The sequence below is a fragment of the Lipotes vexillifer genome, unplaced genomic scaffold (genome assembly GCF_000442215.2).
Source record: "Lipotes vexillifer unplaced genomic scaffold, Lipotes_vexillifer_v1.1 scaffold403, whole genome shotgun sequence".
Taxonomy (NCBI): Eukaryota; Metazoa; Chordata; class Mammalia; order Artiodactyla; family Lipotidae; genus Lipotes; species Lipotes vexillifer.
This window is the reverse complement of record NW_006782755.1, coordinates 818389-835115: the sequence shown is the minus strand read 5'-3', so window position 1 is coordinate 835115 and position 16727 is coordinate 818389. Positions and strand designations below refer to the sequence as shown.

At 38.9% G+C, this 16727-nt stretch overlaps 1 protein-coding gene across 1 annotated transcript in view; it reads right to left on the bottom strand.

Annotated features, from left to right (window-relative positions):
- IARS2 (isoleucyl-tRNA synthetase 2, mitochondrial) overlaps window positions 1-16727 on the bottom strand; it is a 67973-nt gene that overhangs the window by 32046 nt on the left and 19200 nt on the right. Inside the window, exons 3-11 of the mRNA XM_007455390.1 lie at window positions 9112-9271; window positions 7349-7497; window positions 7216-7265; window positions 7026-7135; window positions 6848-6938; window positions 6117-6232; window positions 2898-3067; window positions 2074-2164; window positions 611-762 (exon numbers count right to left, since the gene is read on the bottom strand). Of these exons, the coding sequence (XP_007455452.1) occupies window positions 611-762; window positions 2074-2164; window positions 2898-3067; window positions 6117-6232; window positions 6848-6938; window positions 7026-7135; window positions 7216-7265; window positions 7349-7497; window positions 9112-9271 (1089 nt within the window). The remainder of the gene's footprint in view (window positions 1-610; window positions 763-2073; window positions 2165-2897; window positions 3068-6116; window positions 6233-6847; window positions 6939-7025; window positions 7136-7215; window positions 7266-7348; window positions 7498-9111; window positions 9272-16727) is intronic.

The window sequence follows — 16727 nt, the reverse complement described above, 5'->3', positions numbered from 1 at the left end:
GCGGGCCTCTCACTGTTGTGGCCTCTCCCGTTGCGGAGCACAGGCTCCGGACGCGCAGGCTCAGCAGCCATGGCTCATGGGCCTAGCCTCTCCGCGGCATGTGGGATCCTCCCGGACCGGGGCACGAACCCGTGTCCCCTGCATCGGCAGGTGGACTCTCAACCACTGCGCCACCAGGGAAGCCCAAGGAAGCAAAGAGTTTTAAAAGAGTTTTGCTGAATGCCTATTATGTGCCAGACACTGTTCTGGGAACTTTTATTCACTTATCTTGTGAGGTAGGCATTGTTATCACTTTTATACAGATGAGGAAACTGAGATTCTGAGAGGTTAAACAATTTGCTGAACTCAAGTCCTAATTCTATGCTATTTTCACTACACTGGGCAGGAAATGAGAGCAAGTTAAACTCTTTAAGCATGATTTTCCACATGTGTATAATGAAGGGATGGAAACCCAAGGTCCTTCCAGATCTAAAATTCTACAAGTTTATGAAACCAAATAATAATAGCATTAATCCCTTCTACTCCCAAAACCCTACCCCAACCTCACATGTAAACCTTTCATACTGAGGGAATGATAAACCCAGCCCTTATAGTAGGATGCCTTTTATACCTTGGCTGTAGTCTTAATATCCGTGATATTTACAAACCACTGCTTGCTGGCACGAATAACTACTGGTTTCTTAGTCCTCCAGTCATAGGGATAGCTGTGTACCAATTTTTCCTCTTTCAACAAATTCTTTGCAGCCTGAAGCATCTTTATAACTTAAAAAACAATAACAATTTACATTAGACAATTAAAAAGCACTATGAAAATCCTAATAACTCTCTAAACTCCGAGGGAGTACTAAATCTGGGCCAACAGGTGACAGTAAGAGTAGCCAGCTACCAGGTAGCAAAGGCATAATCTGGGAATCTCCGGGCAATAAAAGCAGAAACTGTAAAACCTTAATCAGACTCCAAATTATGCCATTCCCATGGCTCTTCTTTTCAAAGATGACAGAATACATCTAGAATTCTACATCTCAAATTCAGAGTCACAATCTTTCATACTATGAATCTTAAAATGGTCTCCAGGTAATCCAGAAGAAACCAGGTATACTGAGTTGAATTCTGTCCCCCCAAAAGATATGTTCAAGTCCTGGGCCCTAGTATCCTAGTACTTGTGAATGTGACCTTATTTGGAAATAGGGTCTTTGTAGATGTAATCTGCAATTAAGATGAGGTCACATTGGATTAGAGTGGGCCCTAATTCCAATGCCTGGTGTCCTTCTAAGAAGAAAGGATACACAGAGACACACAGAGCAAAGAAGAACATGTTACAATAGAGGCAGACTGGAGTGATACAGCTATAAACCAAAGAATGCCAAGGATTACCAGGAGCCACCAGAAGCCAGGAAGAGGCAAACATGAATTTTTCCATAGAGCTTTCAGAGGGAGCAGAGCCTGGCCAACACCTTTGATTTCAGACTTCTTGCCTCCAGAACTGTGAGAGAATAAGTTTCTGTTGTTTTAAGCCACCAAATTTATGGTAATTTGTGACAGGAGCCCTAGAAAATTAATATACCAGATCTAATTAGCCTTAGTCTTAGTGTGGGCAAAGAAGGTTTACATAGTACCTGGTTCTTGGATCCATATTTATAGAAAGGCAGAAAGACAACTCAAGACTGGAGGACCCCTAAAATTGTTGATACATCAACTGTCCTATATGTATCAGTGATATAAGGGTTACAAACGGAGTGCAAGTGTCTGATTCACAGTCAGCATCTAGTCCCAAGGTTGATTTCATCCTTCCACAAAACTAACACTGCTGATGACTATCTTTATAGTCCTAAAATAACATCACTCTCTGTTGTCTTGCCTTGATTTGCTTAAACAAGTAGAGCAACTTCAAAGCAAAAGATGAAAAAGTGCCAAACTCCATTTTAAACCATGTGGCAAAATAAAATATAAGTAAAATATAATTTTAGCTTTTTGTTTGTTGAAAGTACAAAATGAGAGAACTGTCAGCAAAGGTTACTTCTGGCTGCTTTTCAGAAAATACATATTTATGATACCAACATAAACAGTACTCACCCGCATCTGTTCCCTCTTCAAGAACAGCTTTGTTTTGTAGTTCAGGACCCGCAGCATCTGTGAAGACTCCATCTTCATTCACTAAACAATCCTACAAAGAGTCATTTTGAACAATTAAAATAAAGTATCAAGACATTTCATCTTATGACAATATCTAGCAAAGCAGTATACTATACAAAACATCTCATTATAGTCTAGTCTTTCACTACACTGAAAATTTGGGTACTTCTTATTAAGTCAATCAGAATTGGTGAATTTACACATTTAAATCACCAAAGGCAAAATGTATTATTAAAACATACACCTAAAGTTTAATTACAAAAAGTAACAAAATATACTAAAAACCTCAATTTACAGATCTGTGGCAGTGTACATACACTGTGACGACTTTGAGACTTGCCTTTAGCTAAATGGAAAAACTTGCTAAGTAACTGACCTGTGTAAAATAAATTTAGAGAAGACTGTTTAGTCTAAAAAAAATAAAAAACCGGCTCTTTTCAACTATTTAGTAAAACCCACTTGCCATATTTCAGGGATTAAAAGTAATTTGTCTAGTGACTTAATACTTGGGGAAAAAAAATGCCCCCATTTACTATGCATTCTTCAATTCTAACTCTGTGACAATTTTGTGCTAATTCTGGGAAATCGTTCTCAATTAGTATGAGTTAATGAGGCTTTGGAGGCTTATTGCACAGAAGCATTTCACAACTTAACTATGATGACAAAAATTATTGTTTACTATCAAAAAGTAAAGACATTAGTTAGGGTTTATCGCTTTAATTCTTCAAAAGCAATAATTTAAAAAGAAAAAAGAGAAGCAGTACCATGGACAAGTTGTGTTGAGAAGCTACACTGTAATCTTCCATACCATGAGCTGGGGCTGTGTGAACCAACCCTGTTCCTTTTGTCATGGTCACATGACTGGCAGGTAAAAGAGGAGACACCCTCTCAGAAATGAAAGGATGAGCACAAGTACCATTTTCCAAGTCAACACCTGGGGGGAAAGAAAGCCACAATTAAGAATTATTTTAGGGCTTCCCTGGTGGCACAGTGGTTGAAAGTCTGCCTGCCAATGCAGGGGACACGGGTTCGTGCCCCAGTCCAGGAAGATCCCACATGCCACGGAGCGGCTGGGCCCGTGAGCCATAGCCACTGAGCCTGCGCGTCCGGAGCCTGTGCTCCGAAAAGGGAGAGGCCACAACAGTGAGAGGCCCGCGTACAGAAAAAAAAAAAAAAGAATTATTTTACATAGCAATTCTTCTACCTCTTTAAGATTAGCAATAGACATCAGCTGAAGAATCTGGGATAAGACTGGGCTCAAATTCTGGCTTTCCCTTTTACTTGCTCTGTGACCTTTAGGAATCTATAAAACGTGAACAATTATGCTTCCTACCTCAGAAGTGTGCTGTGAACATAAACTGGGTTAATGCACGTTAAGCATTTTGGGTACTTATCACAATACTTGCCACATTGTAAATGCTTTAAAATATTAGCAATTATTATAAAAAATAGATAATCAAATAAATCCAAAAAAACTTCTCTAATTTATGTGCAGTTATGTACCTTTTAGAATAGAGGACAAAAAATTCTAGATCAACAGGTCAATGACTAGTAGGTTCTAATACTATCTAGGCGGGAACTCATAGCTTTTCATAATGTTACCCTAAAAAGGTAAGAGACAATAAATAATACCCGACAGTTACTGGGCACCCACATGTACTAGACTCAACATAAGTTCTTACCTCATCTTCATAATACTACAAAGCAGCTAACATTATCCCCAATTTACAAATCAGAAAACAAGAAAATATAGGCCAGGAATGAGAAGTATATATATTCCTCTGAAACATGGTGGCTAAAAATGGCAATCAATTAATTTTTCACAAAGTAATAATTTGAAACAATAATGCAGTCTAGAAAAATGACATTTAAATTTAACCTTAATACTTTCAAAAACCCTTTGAGAATGCCACTCAACTTCTGTAACATCATCTAACATGTCAAGAAGTCTATTAATACCTTTTGCACTTAAAAGAGGTGGGCTGTGGTTAATAATACTGTGCTGTATATTTGAAAGTTACTAAGGGATTAGATCTTAAAAGTACTCATCACAACAAAAAAAATTTGCAACTATGTTTGATGATGGATGTTAACTAGACTTATTATGGTGATCATTTCACAATATATACAAATATTGAATCATTACTTTGAATGCCTGAAACTAATATAATGTTATATATCAATTTTTTTAAAAAAGAAGTGAGAGAGGTGTATGGAGTAAAGAATATACTGGAGCCTCTAAGTTACCTAATGCACCAACAAGGTCCAAATGGTATTAAATATTAAACATTCTGGAACTCCTTTCATGCCTTTTTTGACATTAAAAACCATTTGATTTTTGTTAAGTTTGTTTAAACCTCTAACTGGGTTATATCTAAACCAGTGCATTTTGAGGCCTTCCTTACTTTGCTAGGCAATCTTGCCATTTTTGAGTATCTGTTCTTGTGATTTTTTTTTTTCTTTTGTAAGAAACTCAAAGATATATCATCCCTTAGGATCAAAGGTAATTTTAAACTTCCCTAGATTTCCATAGTTATATTTCTTTACTTTTTAACATCTTTATTGGAGTATAACTGCTTTACAATGGTGTGTTAGTTTCTGCTTTATAACAAAGTGAATCAGTTATACATATACATATGTTCCCATATCTCCTCCCTCTTGCATCTCCCTCCCTCCCACCCTCCCTATCCTACCCCTCTGGGTGGTCACAAACCACCGAGCTGATCTCCCTGTGCTATGCGGCTGCTTCCCACTAGCTATCTATTTTACGTTTCGTAGTGTATACATGTCCATGCCACTCTCTCACTTTGTCACAGCTTACCTTTCCCCCTCCCCATATCCTCAAGTCCATTCTCTAGCAGGTCTGTGTCTTTTTTTCCCGTCTTGCCCCTAGGCTCTTCAGGACCTTTTTTTTTTTCCCTTAGATTCCATATATACGTGTTAGCATACGGTATTTGTTTTTCTCTTTCTGACTTGCTTCACCCTGTATGACAGACTCTAGGTCCATCCACCTCATTACAAACAGCTCAATTTCATTTCTCTTTGTGGCTGAGGAATATTCCATTGTATATAGGTGCCACATCTTCTTTATCCATTCATCTGTTGATGTACACTTAGGTTGCTTCCATGTCCTGGCTATTGTACATAGAGCTGCAATGAATATTTTGGTACATGACTCTTTGAATTATGGTTTTCTCAGGGTATATGCCCAGTAGTGGGACTGCTGGGTCGTATGGTAGTTCTATTTTGTAGATTCTTAAGGAACCTCCATACTGTTCTCCATAGTGGCTGTATCAATTTACATTCCCACCAACAGTGCAAGAGGGTTCCCTTTTCTCTGCACCCTCTCCAACATTTATTGTTTGTAGAGTTTTTTGATGATGGCCATTCTGACTGGTGTGAGATGATATCTCATTGTAGTTTTGACTTGCATTTCTCTAATGATTAGTGATGTTGAGCATCCTTTCATCCACAGTTATATTTCAAAATCAGCCACTACTTCAGAAGTCCCAAATTATAGCTTACTAAGGATCCTTTTGATAGAAATGCTATCTTGGGAATAACTTTCAGAATTTATTCAATTTCCTTATTAAAATCATATACCCCAAAATAAATATATTTATTTCCTTCCTTGCTCCTTTGATCAAATCAGATAAAAATAATTTTCAATAATTTAATTTTGAATAAAATTTTAGAGGGAAATTTGTACATTGTATGTTGTACAAAGGGCATCTGTCTAATTTTCCACTGGATATTTGCCAAAAATGTTTTTTTTATCTATTGTGCCTTTGTCAATGTCCACATTTTCTATACTCCTATCATGTTCAATGCATATTCTCCTTCAGTTTAATCAATGTAAAATATATTCTAGAAAGGTAGAGGCCATATCTGTTTTGATTCACAATGAGAAATCTTCAGCAAGGTACTAAGATCAACCCAATATTTTGATGACTTTGATGGTCAGAATACCTGTAAATCCTTACCTGAAAATGTTGAAATAACCTCAAATGTTGTTTCCAAAGTAGAAGCAACAGATGTTACTTTATCTGCAGCTAATATGTAGAAGTCTCCAGATTTGGAACACTTCACGACAGCATACCTAAAATAAAGTTGTAGGAGTAAATTACTAATAATGAAAAAAGAAAAACCACAGATAACATTTTAAATGTTTTACATCATTTTAGAAAAACTAACTTTAAGATCAAAAAAGTACTATTTTCAAGGGTCTTCATTCCTTAGATTTCTGTTTTCTTTTCCAAAAAAGGTAGAAATAAGGTCTTAAGTAGAATCCTCTAAAGAGTAATAAAATCTATATGAACTAAAACTTATAATCTTTTTTTTTTTTTTTTTTTTTTTGCAGTATGCAGGCCTCTCACTGTTGTGGCCTCTCCTGTTGTGGAGCACAGGCTCCGGACGCACAGGCTCAGCGGCCATGGCTCACGGGCCTAGCCGCTCCACGACATGTGGGATCTTCCCAGACCGGGGCACGAACCCATGTCCCCTGTATCGGTAGGTGGACTCGCAACCACTGCGTCACCAGGGAAGCCCTATAATCCTTAATCTATATGAACTAAAGCTTAATAAAATCGATATGAACTAAGTTATAATTCACTAATTTTAAAAGGATAATAAGGATTAAATAATATCAGAATAATGCTAAAAATGGAATTCATCCTATTTGTGAATAAAACAAAAATTGCAATAATACACCTACTTTGATTCTGGCATATAACAAACAGCCTGATTGGCTGGAATTGTCCAAGGCTGGGTGGTCCAGACTAAGAAACTAACAGGAGATGAACCATCTGTGAAAATAAAATTTCAAATATGCTAGCAAATCAAATGTTATAATTCCATAACTTTAATAAACTCAAGCAACAGATAAATCTTACCTATAAGAGACGCCAACTTAGGAGAAGGTTTCAAGAGAGGAAATTTTACATATACTGAGCAACTGACATGCTCTGGATTATATTCAAGTTCTGCTTCAGCCAATGCAGTCCTAAGGTTTAAAAATATTAAACATAAATATCTGGAACCCTCACAAAATTCTCCCCTTTAATACCAAAAAGACATAAATACCTTGATGAGGGAGACCAAAACACAGGTTTATAAGATCGATAAATCAAGCCCTATAAAAGACAAAGAAAAATGAAAGCTGGAATTCTGTAACACATATTTTAACATACTCAAAGAAAAAAAAAACTTTTATTACCTTATCATACATTTCGTAGAAAATTCTCAACTGTCTGGCTTCATATCTTCCATCAAATGTATAGTAGCAATTATTCCAATCTGCCATTATTCCCCAACGAATAAATGCTGATTTCTGTTTCTCAATTGCTGCCTTGGCGAATGATCTAGCTAAAAACAATAAAGAAACAAAAAGCTTTTGAAAAGAAATTAATTCAAATTCTTAAACATGTTTTAGCATGTATCTCTCTAAATGCAGGTATTGTACACAATTTAGACTATAAAAATTTTTAATAGGAAAATTATCTGAAAGTTAAAGCGTTCAGAAGATACCTACAACAAATTCTAAAATTAACTAAAATTTCAAAAGTTAAAGTTTTGTTACCATCTCCTCTATTATTGAGAGATCATAAAATGGCCTTACTTTTAGAAAAAATAAACTGGAAAAGTTATTCTTCATATTTCTTAGTTTAAGAAAAGGTCAGAGAATAATTCTTATTTCATTATATATACACACACACAAAATTAATCAGTACAACCAATAATACTCTTTCATAAGAAGTATGAAATCTTCACAATCATATCCAATTATAAAATAGTTTAGGGACTTCCCTGGTGGCACAGTGGTTAAGAATCCCCCTGCCAATGCAGGGGACACGGGTTCGAGCCCTGTTCCAGGAAGATCCCACGTGCCATGGAGCAACTAAGCCTGTGCACCACAACTACTGAGCCTATGCTCTAAAGCCCGCAAGACACAACTACTGAGCCCGAGAGCCACAACTACGGAAGCCCACGTGCCTAGAGCCTGTGCCCTGCAACAAGAGAAGCTGCCACAATAAGAAGCCCATGCACCACAATGAAGAGTAGACCCCCGCTCATCGCAACTAGAGAAAGCCCGCACACAGCAGCAAAGACCCAAAGCAGCCAAAAATAAATAAATAAATAAACACTGAGGAGCCCTTAAAAAAAAAAAAAAAACAGTTTAACATATAAGAACAGAAGGGGGACTTCTCTCGTGGCGTAGTGGTTAAGAATCCGTCTGCCAATGCAGGGGACACAGGTTCAATCCCTGGTCCAGGAAGACCCCACATGCTGCAGAGCAACTAAGCCCGTGCGCCACAACCACTGAGCCTACGCTCTAGAGCCCGTGAGCCACAACTACTGACCCCTGTGTCACAATTACTGAAGCCTGTGCACCTAGAGCCCGTGCTCCACGACAAGAAAAGCCACCGCAATGAGAAACCCGCACACCGCAACGAAGAGAAGGCCTGGCTTGTCGCAACTAGAGAAAGCCCACGTGTAGTAACGAAGACCCAACGCAGCCAAAAAAATTAATTAATTTTTTTAAAAAAGAAAAAGGATAGAAGAGTCCTCCCTGACACATTCTATGGAAAGAAAGGATCAAAAAAAGAGATCTTTTAAAACAATTTTTAATTTAAAATTTACTTTTGGTTTAGCACCTAAAATAGGTCAAGTCCTAGCCGAGAAAGTAAATAAAAACATTGACCAAAATCATAATTTCAACAAAATGTGAAGACTAAAGAACTGAAAAATGTACTTGGATGTGTTCACAAATCTTTCCTTCATTTCTGAACATAAGTTCTCATAAGTCAATTACACAAAATCTTAATTTTCTGTGACAAAGTGGTTTCCAACAGATCTCATTATAAACGAAAAACAATAGCAAAAACCAAAAAACAACAGGTGTCTTTGATAAAGCCCTGACTTTTCCAAGGAAGCAGTGTTTACAAATACCATTTTAAAACAGAAATAGAGATTATTTACCTTTCTCTCTAATTTCCATAGCTGAAAGATTCTGAGCTTTTCCACCAAGTTCTGATAATACTTTTATTTCAATGGGTAACCCATGACAATCCCAGCCTGGCACAAAATGTATTTTGGAACCTCTCATCATATGGTATCGGTTGGCTATATCTTTCAAAATCTGCAAAGATAAAATGATAATCATCATTCACACATAAAGCATGTGGCCTAAAATTTATATTCTCTTCTTAATATCATTTTAAAACACTAAGAAAACCTAATTTTATTAAGATTTATATAGAATTATCTATTCAATCTACCAACTCCCTCAAGTTCTACATAAACACAAGAGTAACAAATACTTGATTTTTAAAATGCCATTAACTCCCCCAGAAGGAAGTTGAATTATAAAAGATTCTAAAGTGAAAAACATTACATCTACATTTACTAATTTGTTTGTAAAGCTGGAGTATGAAAATATGCAAACCATACTACCTTTTTAAGAAATAATTTGAGTGCTTCCCTGGTGGCGCAGTGGTTAAGAATCCACCTGCCAATGCAGGGGACACGGGTTCGAGCCCTGGTCTGGGAAGATCCGACATGCCGCGGAGCAACTAAGCCTGTGTGCCACAACTACTGAAGCCCACGCGCCTAGAGCCTGTGCTCTACTACAAGAGAAGCCACCGCAATGAGAAGCCTGCACACCGCAATGCAGAGTAGCCCCCACTCGCCACAACTAGAGAAAGCCCATGCGCAGCAACGAAGACCCAACGCAGCCATAAATAAATAAATTAATTATTTAAAAAAAGAAATAATTTGAACTTTCTTAAATATCAGAGTACAAATTTGCTTTACTCTTATGAAAAAAATTATTAATGTGAATAGTCCAATATTATGTATATTTAGTTAATAAATATTATAGAATCAATGCAGAATTTATAATGCACTCAGAGTATGAAATATCATGGTTAACTTTTGGGGTTTTTTTGGCCGCACCTCACGCAGCATGTGGAACCTCCCTGATGAGGGATCAAACCTGAACCTGCTGCAGTGGAAGCACGGAATCTTAACCAATGGACCACCAGGGAAGTCCATGGTTAACTTTATTACTAAAACCCTAAATACAACAATAGACCTCTTCACTTAGTATAGTTCTAGAACTGTTTCTCAGCTCATTTTAGATAGTAGGGGGCAGCAGAGGTTTTTAAAAAATATATTACCACTAAAAAATAGGGGCGGGCTTCCCTGGTGGCGCAGTGGTTGAGAATCCGCCTGCCGATGCAGGGGACACAGGTTCGTGCCCTGGTCCAGGAAGATCCCATGTGCCGCGGAGCGGCTGGGCCCGTGAGCCATGGCCGCTGAGCCTGCGCATCCCAACGGGAGAGGCCACAGCAGTGAGAGGCCCACATACCGCAATCAATCAATCAATAAAAATAAAATAAAATAAAATAAAATAAAATAAAAAGTGGGGGCTCAGGGACTTCCCTGATGGTCCAGTGGTTAGGACTTCGCCATCCATCGCAGGGCGTGCAGGTTTGATCCCTGGTCTGGGAGCTAAGATCCCACATGCCTCGTGGCCAAAAAACCAAAACATAAAACAGAAGCAATATTGTAACAAATTCGATAAAGACTTTAAAATTGGTCCACATAAAAAAAAAAATTTTTAACAAAATAAAAATAAAAATAAAAAATGGGGGCTCAAAGACAAAGGACAGATTTGGCTCCAAGCTTAACTCCTTCTTCCCGAAACTGAATAGTGCAGTAGTCCAGGAAAATATTTCTTCCTTTCCATGTCTCTCAAAAGTAGAAAAGATAATACACATTCTTCCCACCCACCCCTTCTTCCACGTAAAAGTCTTTCAAACTTCTTACCAAAGGGCAGGGGGGCCTTGTGATCTGGGTGGTAGTCATACTGCATAAACATTCATCTACTGACATATACTTAAGATCTGTACACTTTATGTTATGTGTATTACTTAAATCAATCAATATAAATAACATCCTTCCCACTTGTCCCTATTCAGTTATTTTATTTATTTAATTATCTGTCCCTTTGTGAGAAAATATAAACTCTCTGAAACCATAGATTCCATCTGTCTTCTTCATCCGTAAACTCCAAGCATTTAGTATGGTATGTGGAACTATTCTAAAGCACTTATTGAATAAAGGAATGCATGTATGTATGTTCTAGACTGTGATGTCTTATACAGTAGTCACTAGCCACCAGCAGCTAATGAGCATCAAAATTGGCTACTCTAAATTGAGATTTACTGTAAATATAAAATATATACCAGATTTCTAATACTTAATACCCCCAAAAAGAATGTGAAATATTTCCAACAAAATTTACAATGGCTATATGTTAAAATGATGGCTCAGATATGTTGAGTTAAACATAATATTAACATTAATTTCATCTATTTCTTTCGAAATATTTTTATGAGGCTACTAAAAAATTTAACTTACCTATGTGGCTCACATGTGTAGCCTGCAACATTTCTACTTTACACTGCTCCTATCCATCATGTTAACAGAAAGGCATCATTTAAGCTACTTTTAATTATTTAACTAAAATTTTAATTTAATCATGAGCTAATGATTAACAATGTCCCTAATAAGGAAAGACAGAAGCCTTTATTAGAAGCCTCTAGTAAAAGAAACAGCAGGGATGCAACAGGAATATTTTCCTAATTGCTCCGTATCAAACACTACCCTCCTCCTCTCCAAACAAGTTCCTCCATATTTTAAGAGCCACTTGTCTCTTTTGGTCATGACAGTCCTCTCTGCCCTCATTTCTCCTTTTGTTTTTCATTTTCCTATCACAATACTCATGTATTCCTTTGTTTAACAGACAAATATTTGAATGCCTGCAATGTGCCAAGCACTGCCTTAGGAACCTAGAGTGCGGCAGTAAACAGGAAAAACAAGGTCCTTCTTCAGATGGAGGAAGACAGAGATAAACATATTCACTCACTATGAGTAAAAAGCATGGCAAAGGGTTTGAAAGAGGCATGTGGGTGCTGGTGGTGGCACTATTTTACAGGGACATCAGTAAGCCTGAAGAGATGACATCTGAACAGAGATATGAAGGAAATGAGGAAGGGAGCCATCTGAACATCCAGGATGTATCCCAAGCAGAGAAAAACAAGCAAAACTATACATGGCACTGTCTGAGGAAGAACAAGAACTGTTCCTCCTCCGGTTCTAAAGTGCCCATGGTCTTGGACAGAGCCTCCAACTAGGCACAGAAGAGACAGTTTTGTGGGGTGCCTCAGTTTTTCAGAGAATTACTCCTAGATCCTTAAGCCATGTGGAGCCTACTGCCCTCCATTCCAGCTCTAAGCGTGAACACATGATCCATTGCAGCCATCAACATATTTTATCCCCAAGTCCAAACTGATTACTTCAGGGACAGACTTGTGACCCAAAACATGCCAAGTAGATTCAATTACAGGACTTGTGTAAGAAATGTTAGAAAAGAAAGGATGGAAGAATGTAAGCCTGAAAATGTTGGGAAATGAGGGGTGGGGGTTAAGGGTGAGGGTATAGACATCAAAAGGGGGAAAGGCTGCCTAAGAGTGAAAGAGAGAGAAACCAACCCCTAATATTATCTGAGTCCCTGGGTGCAGCCAAGCAAGGAGCTAAAACTACCATTACAACAGTCAATAAATTCCCTTTTTTGATTAATCCAGATAGAGTTGGCTTTTCTATTCCTAGGAACCAAAAGAATCTGGAACAGTAGAGTTTTGTTTTGGGCTTTTATTATAACATACATTCTCATTGAGTGTATTAAAAACAAAAGACTAGGCTATATCTTCCTCAAATTAATTTAAAGTGTCTTCACTTAACATATGCAGCAGAAAGTTCCAGAAGAAGAATGGAAAAGTCAGTCTTAAATAATTTAAAATAGAAGAAATGACTTAAAAGCAACAACTTTAAAGCAAAGATAATACCTATTAAAGCTTCTGTGCGGTAAATAACAATATATTAGACTAAAGATTAGTCCAGACACCTGTTTTGTCCTATTGATCTGAACCACAACCAGATAATACTGCAGGATATTCCTATCGGATAGAGCAATTCAGTCCTCAGTCTTCCTCTAAATTTGCTTGACTATTTAAACTCATTTACTTTCCAGATTTACTTTTTAGCCATTAAGAACATTTAAATTTTTTTTCTGTAAGTGACGGCCTTCCTTTGCCAGAGAGGTATCAATGAAAACTAGCTAAAACAGAAAGTTCTAAATAAGATGCCAAATCTCACAATACAGAAAATGCCAAGGTTTCAACAAAAATTTACTCATACCCAAAACCAAGAAGATCTGAAACTGAATAAAAAAAGTCACTAGATAACCAAGACTGAGACAAGAGAAATGTTAGAATAACCTGAAAATGACTTTAAAGTAACCATGATAAAAATGCTTAAATGACCAACTGCGAACACACTTGAAAAATATGAAAAAAGAGAAAGCCTCAGCAATAAGTGAATAAAGTGAAATAAAAGTTCTGTAGGGCTTCCCTGGTGGCACAGTGGTTGAGAGTCCGCCTGCTGATGCAGGGGACACGGGTTCGTGCCCCGGTCCAGGGGGATCCCACATGCCGCGGAGCGGCTGGGCCCGTGAGCCATAGCCGCTGAGCCTGCGTGTCCGGAGCCTGTGCTCCGCAATGGGAGAGGACACAACAGTGAGAGGCCCGCGTATCGCAAAAAGGAAAAAAAAAAGAAGTTCTGTAGATGGGCTCAACTACAGAATGGAGGGGAAAAAGGGAAGAACCACTAACCTTGAAGTCAGAACAATAAACGACCCAAGATAAAAAGAAGAGAGAAAAAGGACAGAAAAAAATATATATATCACGGAACTGTGGGACTATAACAAAGATCTAACTTTGGTGCCACTGCTGCCCTGAAAGGAGACTTTTTCAGAGCTGAAAAAAGTACACAAACAATAATGGCTGAAATCTCCCCAAACTGCCATGAGACATAAACCTATAAATTCAAGAAGCTTAACAAAATCCAGAGGAAAAATCCAAAGAAATCCATGTCAAGACACATAATCATTAAACTTTTGAAAATAAAAATGTCTTGAAAGCAGTTGGAGAAAAATGACATGTTGTTTACTAGGGGAAAAATAATTTAAAAGACAGCAAAGTTTTCATTAAAAAACATGGAGGCCAGGGCTTCCCTGGTGGCACAGTGGTTGAGAGTCTGCCTGCCGATGCGGGGGACACGGGTTCGTGCCCCGGTCCAGGAAGATCACACATGCCGCGGAGCGGCTGGGCCTGTGAGCCATGGCCGCTGGGCCTGCGCATCCGGAGACTGTGCTCCGCGGTGGGAGAGGCCACAGCAGTGAGAGGCCTGCGTACCGCGAAAAAAAACCCCAAAAAACATGGAGGACAGAAAGAAGTGGAACAATATTTTTCAAGTGCTAAGAAAAAACTATCAATCCAGAATGCTATATACACTGAAAGTATACTTCAAGAATGGAAAGAAATCAAGACACTATCAGATGAAGGAAAACTAAAAGGATATGTGACCAGCAGACCTACCCTATGGAGTGGCTAAAGAAAACTGTCTAAACAGAAAAAAAACAATAAAGCAGAGATGCTGAAACATCAAGAAGGAAGAAAAAGTATGGTAAACAAAAATATGGGTAAATATAATAAACGTTCCATTTCCTCAAGTCATCTAAATTATGTTTCACAGTTGAAAAGATAACTGTCAAACACTGTCTTATATGGACCAAAATACATGCAGAGGAAATATGTAAACCAAGCTAAAAGCAAGGGAAGGAAAAAAGATATAAAGGGATAACATACTTCTAAATAATCCATGGATCAAAGAACTCTCAAAGGAAATTTAAAAAATACAATGAGATGGGGCTTCCCTGGTGGCTCAGTGGTTGAGAGTCTGCCTGCTGATGCAGAGGACACAGGTTCGCGCCCCGGTCCGGGAAGATCCCACATGCCATGGAGTGGCTAGGCCCGTGAGCCATGGCCGCTGAGCCTGCGCGTCCGGAGCGTATGCTCTGCAGCGGGAGAGGCCACAACAGTAAGAGGCCCACATACCGCAAAAAAAAAAAAAAAAAAATACGATGAGATGAATAAAAATGGAAATTCAACATGACAAAATTTGTGGGACACAAGCTACAGGAGTGATGACACAGAAATTTATAGGAATAAAATACATACATTAGAAAAGAATAAAAGTCTGATCAATAATATAAAGTCTTATCTCAAGAACTAGAAAAACAAATGAGCCCAATGCAGGCAGAAGCAAGGAAACAATAAAAAAAAAAAAACAGAAATTGATGAAATTAAGAACAGAAAAATAAAAGTCAATGCAACAGAATTTGACTTCAGGCATGACAGTGTAAAAAAGCTACATGGATGGGATTGCCAGGAAAAGTGGTGAAAATAATTTAAAACCCTAATCATTTAAAGCTTCTGGAGGGACTTCCCTGGTGGCCCAGTGGTTAAGAATTCCCCTGCCAATGCAGGGGACACAGCTTCAAGCCCTGGTCCAGGAAGATCCCACATGTCACGGAGCAACTAAGTCCATGCACCACAACTACTGAGCCTGCGCTCTACAGCCTGTGAGCCACAACTACTGAAGCCCACGCACCTGCAGCCCGTGCTCTGCAACAAGAAAAGCCACAGCAACGAGAAGCCCGTGCACCCCAACGAAGAGTAGCCCCCGCTTGCTGCAACCAAGACCCAACACAGCCGTAAGTCAATAAATAAATAAATTTATATTTAAAACTAAATAAAGCTTCTGGAAATGGTCCTAAGGGCATATAGCAAAGGAAGAAATACCTAAACAAGAAAAATGCCATGAAAGTTTGGCAAGAAAAATGAGAACCAAGACCACTCCCTCCCTCCAGCCTGCCAGCTCTGTGAGGCCGACTCCACTCCAGACCGTGCAGCCAAGGACACAGGGCTCCCTGGGGAGAGCAGGGGGTCGGCGTTTATGATCCTGTCCACCTACCTGTTGCTGAGGCTACAAGGTCGAGACTCTCTACTTCTAAGACCCCACTCATGGAACAGAAACTTTACCGTGTGTAAGAGTCTGCTGGGAATACTGGAGCTCTAATCACCCTTGTTTGGGCTCATGAAATGGTGGTTCCACACCAGGAAAGGCAGTTCAGGAAGATCTCAGGCTACTGACCCTCCCCATGGGTGCTCAGCTCCAAAAGTCGGGGTGTCTCTCACACAGAAGTGTGGTTTCCCCCACTCCCAGTTCCAGAGCCCTGCCTGGCAGCCTCTGCCTGGGAAGGAGAAGCGGGCAGTAATCAAGCGGCTCTGACTCTCCTCCCAGCAACAGAGCAGGGAGAGGTTCGGCCCTGAGAGGGCTCTGAACAAGAGTAGAGGCTGTGGTGAAAGGTAACTGGGAAAAGGTTCACAGATTCAAGACGACAGAGCTAAACTCTAGGCCAGCTCATTTGCAGGAGAGAAGACGGCTGGCAGGAGTCCTCCTGGGATCAGAACAAGAATCAAAGACTGACCTCAGGAACCAATACTTCAAAGGACCCCAAATTTGACTGAATTAGTCTACAAAACAGTTTATGCCCAAGGGCACTGCTGAAAACAACAGAGCCAAGAGTTGGAAAATTCAGAACAAAATAGATGGGTGTCGGCAGGGAA